The sequence below is a fragment of the Spinacia oleracea genome, chromosome 6 (genome assembly GCF_020520425.1).
Source record: "Spinacia oleracea cultivar Varoflay chromosome 6, BTI_SOV_V1, whole genome shotgun sequence".
NCBI classification, from domain to species: Eukaryota; Viridiplantae; Streptophyta; class Magnoliopsida; order Caryophyllales; family Amaranthaceae; genus Spinacia; species Spinacia oleracea.
The window spans coordinates 112,695,122-112,703,993 of NC_079492.1; the positions used below are offsets into that span (position 1 = coordinate 112,695,122).

Genomic DNA, 8,872 nt, shown 5'->3' on the forward strand with positions numbered 1-8,872 from the left:
TTATTATTATTATTATTATTATTATTATTATAAATCAAATACTAACAAAGTCAAATATTTTACAAATAGTTAGTGGGAAGTCAATTTGAGTGCACCACTACGAGTCAAATATTTTATTATAGGGAAATGTTATTCACATATTAAATTATTAATGGAGGAAAACATTATTTTCATTATTAAATGTAAGAAAATTACTAATAAATACGGAGTAGAATTAAATTAATACAAGTGCTTGTTAATTCAAAACTTGATTAAAATATTTTCTTTTTGTCCCTTTTCACCTTTCAAAAAATTTCAAAAACGACACATACTGATTTTTATAACGGTCACAAAGCCAAAAATTCAAACGGACCACGTAATCCTAACGCCGTTATATCTCCCCTTACTCACTCTCCTTATTTATTTCCTTAACGACAATCCCCTTCCTAGTAACGGCGTCTATATCACGCCTCACTTTTTAACAAACCTTCCTCTCTCTAGAAAATACAAAAAGTGAAAAAAAAAGAAGAAATCACCAACTCACCATCTTCTCTGTTAATAACACAGTCCCACGCAGTCACATTCTTCCTTCATTTTGAAATCTTCTTCTTCAATTTTTCCAAGCTTCTCAATTTTGCCGGCCATTTTTTATTGTTCAAGGTTTCTCTCTCCTCACTTTCTCTCTCTACTTTATTTTCTCTCTTAATTATTTTTTTAATGAACTTTTGCCATATTGATCGGAGAAGATTTAGTCATATTCGATCTAGTTGCAATGTCACTGTTGAATTTTTCCTAGAATTAATTCTAATTTTAGTTATTATTTTTTGTTGTTCTTTTCTATTGATGATTGCTTTTTCTGTAGCTGTTAAATGCATCTGTCGCTTGAATTTTGATTTCTTGGGGAAAAGTTCTATAATGTGGATCGATTGAACTGGTTAGGGTTTTCTGATTATTGATCAATTTCTTTTTTTATTGAATTCAGTGTGAAATTGTTGGTGATATATAATACAAGGAATTGTATTTGAGATTTTGCTGGAGTACATTTTGGTGATGGAGAGGCAGGAAAGCAGAAGGAGAGGAGAAATTAACACTGTATCTCCGGCGCGTACGCCGAAGTCGATGGATAAGTCGACGAGAGATCTGCGGCCGGATACAACGAATACAAGTAAAAATGATAGAGAGAAAGGTGTGAATGTTCAGGTTATTTTGAGATGCAGGTGAGATATATTTGAGTGAATTAGTTTCCTTTTGTGGAGTTTAGATGGAAGAACATACATTTTGTTGGTGGAACTGATTTTTAGGGGTTTTTTTGATGATTTTTCAGGCCTTTGAATGAGGATGAAAAGAGACTTCAGACACCAGTGGTAATTACTTGCAATGAGATCAGAAGAGAGGTTTCTGCTGCTCAAGTAATAGCAAATAAGCAGATTGATAGGACATTTACCTTTGACAAGGTACTGAATTTTTCCATTTTCATATTTTTGGAACTGATTCTAGTTTACTCATTTGTTAAGTTGTTTCTTTTGCGCTTTTGCATATGCATTTTGTAATGTGAGAAACAATCCATTTCTGTGAATATGTGAAGCAAAGATAACAACGCTGGTGGATTGGATTACAGGTTTTCGGTCCGACGTCAAAACAAAAGGACTTGTTTGATCATGCTGTATCTCCTATTGTTTATGAAGTGTTAGAGGGATATAATTGCACTATCTTTGCCTATGGTCAGACGGGTACCGGGAAGACATATACTATGGAGGGAGGAGCTAGAAAAAAGGTTACCAGCTTTGCCTTTTTACAGTTTTGTGCATTGGTGGATTCTGAAATGTAGTCTATCTGTGATAGTAGTTGTTTGTATAGCTGATGATGGTTGTTTGGATTTCTGCAGAATGGGGAATTCCCAAGTGATGCAGGGGTCATTCCGCGGTCAGTTCGCCGGATTTTTGACATATTGGAAGACCAACAAGCTGAGTATAACATGAAAGTTTCCTTTTTGGAGCTGTATAATGAGGATCTAACTGATCTTCTAGCCCCTGAGGAATGTTCAAAGTTCAATGATGACAAGTCCAAGAAGCCGTTGGCACTTATGGAAGACGGTAAAGGAGGCGTGTTTGTCCGAGGCTTGGAGGAGGAGATAGTGACTACTGCAGACGAAATTTACAAAATTTTGGAAAAGGGTTCAGCCAAGAGGCGTACAGCAGAAACGCTACTTAACAAACAAAGTAGTCGCTCACACTCTATATTTTCTATTACAATTCACATCAAAGAGTTTACTCCGGAGGGTGAGGAGATGATCAAATGTGGAAAGCTTAATCTTGTTGACCTTGCTGGTTCGGAGAATATATCACGTTCTGGTGCTAGGGAGGTATTGCATGCTACTTGTTTTCTTTTTGTTCATATTGTATGCAACCGTGACTATGATGGAGAACATTCAGATGAAAATTATAATTTTGAAAATTTCTTGTTTAGGCATTAACAGTATGGTAACAGTTGTGTGGGAATGTGTTGGACAGGGCCGTGCACGGGAAGCTGGAGAGATTAACAAAAGCTTACTTACACTTGGTCGATGCATTAATGCTCTAGTTGAACACTCTGGTCATGTTCCATTTAGGTATGAATTGGGGTGCCCTCTTCACTAATCCCTTGGCCTTTTTCTCTATAGTTGTCTTCTACTTAATAAGAGAGTTTCTTGGGTTATCAGAGATAGCAAATTAACAAGACTATTGAGAGACTCCTTGGGAGGGAAAACAAAGACATGTATAATTGCAACAATAGCTCCATCAGTTCCTTGTCTGGAGGAGACCCTTAGCACTTTGGACTATGCATACCGAGCAAAGAATATCAAGAACAAGCCAGAGGTTGGTGATCTAATGCCTTCTGTTTGCTGAGTCCTGCTTATTTGTTGTTGGTGCTACATGTATTGGTTATCGGAGGCAAATTCTTAGAAACTGCTATTTGATTACTTTCTCAGGTGAATCAAAAGATGATGAAGACTGCATTGATGAAAGATCTGTACTACGAGATTGAACGGCTCAAGCAAGGTCTCTATTCTTTCTCTGTATTATCATGATTTTTTTTTCCTATTATTGCAGATTCCTGTACCACCTATATTCCAAAATGAGGATTTTACCATAATTTAGGTATTAACTTGAACGTAAATGGGATATTCTTTAACCAGAGGTGTATGCGGCAAGAGAGAAGAATGGAATTTATATACCACGTGATCGTTATCTTCTAGACGAAGCAGAAAAGAAGGTATATCTTCCACCCTCAGTTGATCTGTGTCACTTGAAAGTTTGTAGCTTTTTGCTAACCATTCTGTGATGCATATTATCCAGGCATTGACAGAAAAAGTGGAGAAAATGGAGCTAGATATGGAGACCAAGGACAAGGTATATATGCTCAATTAATTTATGAAGCATTATGTAGTGACATGCAAATCATTTATGGCCTCAACTTCATGATGGTTACTAGCTGCCTTTCTGTTGTTGTTTAGCAACTAGTGGAACTTCAGGAACTCTATAATTCTCAACAACAGTCATCTGCTGAGTTGAGCAGTAAACTTGAAATGACACAGGTATAGTCCCGAAACTTACTGCTAGTGTACATAATTGATCATCAATTCCTATCCTTGTTGTTTTACTCTGTCTTCTGTTAACACACAAAACCGACATATCCACCAGAAAAAGCTTGAGGAAACTGAGCATGCATTCTCTGATCTTGAAGAGAAGCATAGGCAAGCAAATGCAACAATCAAAGAAAAGGAGTTCATAATAACTAATCTACTGAGATCAGGTGCGCAAAGTTAAAAATTTCCCTCATTAATTGTGCCTTGAGAAGGTGGACTTGAATTTCTGTTGTTTGCCTACTGGTAGTTTCTAAAAATAGTTAATTAAATTTCTGATACATTGGGTTTAGTATTGATGAATATTGACATAAAGAGTGAAACTATTATTTCAGAGAAAGCCCTAGTTGACCGGGCAATTGACCTACGTACAGAATTGGAGAGTGCTGCATCAGATATCTCTAGCTTATATGCAAAAATTGGTTGGTTATCCAAAAACTATACATGATTTAATCAGTATTTTTGGTGTAATAGTTGCTTATCCTCGGTCTGGGTTGCAGAGAGGAAGGATAGGATTGAGGATGGAAATAGAACTCTTGTTCAGAAGTTCCAGTCTCAGTTGACACAGCAGCTTCAAGCCCTGCATAAAACTGTTGATGCTTCTGTTACCCAGCAAGAGCAGCAATTGAAAGATATGGAGGATGATATGCAATCTTTTGTATCAACAAAATCAGAGGTAACATCCAGTTAATACCTTTTCCCTGATAACTGAAATGCCATGCTTATTTATTGTGCTTGTATGTAGGCTGCTGAAGAATTAAGGCAACGGCTTGTAAAGGTGAAAACCATGTATGGCTCCGGCATCAAAGCATTGGATGATTTTGCCGGAGAACTTGAAGGAAACTCAGAGTTGACATTTGGAGCCTTGAACTCAGAAGTATTTAAGCACTCATCAGCCACTGAAGAGGTAAGATGTGTTAAATTTTGTGAGATTCCTAGTAAATTCTTCGAATTTTCACTGATAAAAGTTTCATGACAGCATTTCAATCAATTTGCTCATGAGGCTGATGCATTGTTGAATGGGCTTCAAAGAGGTCTGAATGATCAGGAAGAGAAGATAATAACATATGCTCAGAAGCAGCGCGAGGTCCGTTTTACTTATACAGTAATTATTGGTTGTACGTAAATTCAGAGTGTTCTTGGAAAATCATCAATATGCTTAACTAGTTATCTGTTTGTTTTGTGTAACCATTATAGGCACATTCAAGAACTGTGGACACTGCTCGTTCAATTTCTAAAGTTACTCTGAACTTTTTCAACACCTTAGATGCACATGCATCAAAATTGACTTGTATTGTGGAAGAATCACAAACTGTAAATGAGCAGAAGTTATCTGATTTGGAAAGAAAATTCGAGGTGATTTTATTTGTGTTTTTGACAGTAATTTGCATCTCCCACATTCTTGGCTCTAATATGATTTTGTTGCATTTGCAGGAGTGTGCTGCAAAGGAGGAAAGGCAATTATTGGAAAAAGTGGCAGAACTGCTTGCGACTTCAAATGCTAGGAAAAAGGAACTGGTTTGTTTCTACTTTTTTCTTCTCCTTTGTTGAATCACTTTCTTCATTGTTCCTTTGCCTCACTTTCACCCATACCACACCAAGGAATCTTGATGAATTCAACTCTGTACCACTAATACCTTTCTTTTATTTCCAGTTTGGTTATCTTTTGACCTTAAACATGTGTGACTTCTTGTTGCAGGTTCAAGCAGCTGTTACTGGCCTTAGGGATAGTGCGGCCTCCAGGACTTCTCAACTTCAGCAAGAAATGTCAACTATGCGAGAAGATACGGCAGCTGTCAAGGACAACTGGACAGTCTATGTGGACAAAACTGAGTCCCAGTACCTTGAGGATACTTCTGCTGTAGAGAATGGAAAGAAAGACCTGGAAGGAGTCCTGCATAGCTGGTATGCTGATACTTACTTTATGACTAGCTTTTTGGCTATCTTTTTTCTAAGCTAATCATGTATTTAACAAACCCACAGTTTGGACAAGGCAAAGATGGGAGCACAACAGTGGAAGGATGCGCAACAGTCGTTGCTAAGCCTTTCAAAGAACAATATTTCTTCTATTGACAAAATTGTCAAGTAAGTGGCTCACTTTTGATTGATCAGTAAAGCGGGTTTAATGGGTGTACTTACTAACTGATTCATGCAAACATTTGCAATTCAATCTTTAATTTATTAGGGGAGGAATGGAAGCTAATCAAAGGCTCCGGACAAAGTTTTCTTCTTCTGCGTCATCTACTTTAGAGGATGTAGATGTCACCAACAAGGGTCTCCTTGCTTCTGTTGACCGTGAGTGTCGAATTTTGTGAACTTCAATGTTGATCATATCTGTCCTTGCTCTTTTTTATCCTAATAGCTGGTGGGGGAAACTGCAGATTCTTTGCAACTGGATCATGAAGCACGTGGAAATCTTGACTCTATCATTACTCCTTGTTGTGAAGATGTACGAGAACTAAAAAGTGGTCATCACCATAAAATCGTCGAAATCACCGACAGTGCAGGAAAATGCCTTTTAACTGAATACAAGGTAAGAAGCTAAAATAGTCTTCACATTACAGGATAGATGTTGGCACTTGTTATAGTTTCAGACGGGGAGATTTTCCATCCAACTATTCAAGGGAAATACCATACCTAATCTTAGCTACTTTTCAATAGAGGCCTAATTCTCAGAGCTAAAGTTGAGGAAAGCATGACCTCACCTGAAAAACATTTTCAGAAAACTCTAATCACCCAGGAAATGTTTACTCATGTTAGAGGGTGGGTTCCATTTTAGTAGCCACCATCTGCCTCTGTCTGATTTTCCATCTCCAGAGTGCGTTTCTTTCGGTCCCACGGATCTTAAATTTAGACTCATTTGCTATGACTTATGAGGACGTTTTTTTGTCTAAGAATTACTTTTCTAATTGTCTGAACATGTCATTAGATGATAGGAACTGTGTTAATACCAGGAAAACTTTTGATTTTTTTCTTCTAATCTTTCTCATTCGAACAGGTGGATGAGCCAACTTGCTCTACTCCAAAGAAACGATCAATCAACCTACCAAGTGTGACATCAATAGAAGAACTACGGACACCTGCTTTTGATGAGTTGTTGAAGTCGTTTTGGGACCAAAAGTCTGGGAAGCAAGCAAATGGTGATGTGAAACATATTTTTGGACAACTTGAGGGCGCTCAGTCTGTAAGAGACCCCAGGCTTCCTCTCACTGCTATTAACTAGAGTGAGTTGGCATTTTGGTTATTAGATGCATATATAGCAGCACTATGCAGCAACCATGTACAGTATGTATATGAACCATGTAACTTCCATTTCTTTATTCGTTCATTGATTGTTGGATGAATCTCAACGTGTGTAATCCGGGAACATTCTGCAGAAAGAGTAAAATTTTCAGGAATCATTGTACCCTCTATGCTTACTGGTAATGTAGGAGCTCTACCAATGTATCTCGGTACTTGTTTACTTATTCCTTGAGGGCAAATGTTGCATTTACAGAGTCCTACTCATTCATTGTTCTTTAAAGCAGGACCTAACTAATCTCAACTTCACCCACACCCGCTTACTCGAATTGCTAACTTTACTGATGTCTGAAAGCTCGGAACACTTCACACAGATCTTAATTTTACTGCTGCAACCCCTGAGATTAGTCCTTTTCGGATAACTTCTGGTGAAGTCACGGCTTCTAGCCTTCTAGTAACAATTGTACTTCTACTTTGTCCTTTTGGGATAACTTTGTTGTTAAGGTCATTTACAGGAAATGATCTTTTTTGAATAGAGAATGAGTACTATTTCCATAAATTTCTTTAAGACAATTCTTTTGTACCCCTGGTTCTACAACGATTTGACATTTGCACTAAGAATTTTTTCAAGATTTCAAAAAACTTATTAGATTATTCGGATATTTCATGAAATGCCCCTGAGTTTTGATGTAATTCACCAAATGCCCATCAAGTTCCAATAATTCACCAAATGCCCCTGACAAATCGAACAATATCATCAAATGCCCACACAGTTAACGGACGTTAACGCTCCGTTAGAGGTAGTTTACTATATTGCCCTTATTTTGCTTTTGGGCGCCATAACCCATCCCTACCCCTGGTTACCCATTCTACAGTTCAAAAAATTTGCGACCCGTAAACTGCTTCTCTCTCTCTCTTTTTCCCCTGTTCTTCCTCATTCTTCCACCATAACTGCATCATCATTCACACAAAAAGCCTGGAAATTTTGGTGCACATTAAGTTGGAGAAGTCGTTTGCTGGGTTTTTGAACACACGCGAATTCTCAGAAAGGGGGTTTTTGCGAATTGCGTAAGGAAGCTGTAGAATTTCAAGTTCAAGTGTGAATTTCGCGTTCTTTGGTTATTCGCTCATCGATTAAGGTATGTAATGTGAATCGCTCAACTTTATTTTCGTTTTTACAAACTTCTGTTGCGCAAATTTAGGGTTTAGGGTTTCTGGACATTTGATGTTGGAGATGACTTGTTTGTTTGCGTTTTCATGAAATTAAGTATGATTTAATTGTTTAATGTCTTGCATGTCAACTTAGTAATGGAAATTTTTGTTTTTTGTTGATGTTGTGTTGTTTGTTAGGATGTCTGCAATATGGTTGTTGCTGCACTATAAGTCACATGATTTTGATGTTAGGGTTCTGGACACTGATAGATGTCAATTGATTGACATTTTCCAAGATATATTTGTGGAATCATCTAAGCTGCAGAATGTATTTTTGCCTCATAAGTTTAGGTTGTACACTGAGTCACCCAAAGGGAGGGTAGAATTGATAGATGATAATGTGATGATGAGAATGTGGGGGTGGAATAGGGGGAAGGATACAGTGGAATTGTGGGTAGAGGAAACAGATACTCCTGGGGTAGCTTTTAGGTCTGCTGTAGCCTTGATTGAGAGTCAAAGAAAGGAGGAAGAAAAAAAATTAAGGGAGAGACAGGAAGAGCTTTTGAGGATGTAAAAGAGAGGCTGAAGAACAGAGGAGGGCAGAGGAAGAAAAGGAGAGGTTGAGGAGGGAAATGGAGGAACAACTTAGGTACACAGTTGCTATGGAGGTTCCAGTGGTGGATTGTGAGGATGATGGGATTGAGTATGTGAGGATTTATGACACACTGGATGCTGATGAGGTGTTTCCTGGGGTTTCTCAGCCACAACCTGAACCAGAGCAAGAGTCCCCCCCTCCTAAGAAACCTTCCAAGGCCAAACCTAGGAAGAAACTCACCCCAAAAAAGAAGACACCAAAACCTGTCCCCCCACAACCCACTG

At 38.0% G+C, this 8,872-nt stretch overlaps 1 protein-coding gene across 1 annotated transcript; it reads left to right on the top strand.

Moving 5' to 3' along the window:
• Nucleotides 1-432: 432 nt before the first annotated feature.
• LOC110795559 (kinesin-like protein KIN-5D) lies at nucleotides 433-6,999 on the top strand. Its single transcript, XM_022000576.2, has 23 exons — nucleotides 433-639; nucleotides 962-1,196; nucleotides 1,304-1,433; nucleotides 1,598-1,753; nucleotides 1,865-2,341; nucleotides 2,490-2,587; nucleotides 2,678-2,834; nucleotides 2,948-3,017; nucleotides 3,155-3,231; nucleotides 3,315-3,368; nucleotides 3,473-3,553; nucleotides 3,660-3,771; nucleotides 3,937-4,023; nucleotides 4,102-4,277; nucleotides 4,347-4,508; nucleotides 4,581-4,688; nucleotides 4,799-4,957; nucleotides 5,036-5,119; nucleotides 5,301-5,506; nucleotides 5,585-5,686; nucleotides 5,787-5,896; nucleotides 5,983-6,134; nucleotides 6,600-6,999. Exons 2-23 carry the CDS (start codon nucleotides 1,030-1,032, stop codon nucleotides 6,822-6,824), a joined length of 3,150 nt encoding a protein of 1,049 aa, XP_021856268.1. The 5' UTR covers nucleotides 433-639; nucleotides 962-1,029; the 3' UTR covers nucleotides 6,825-6,999.
• Nucleotides 7,000-8,872: the final 1,873 nt, after the last annotated feature.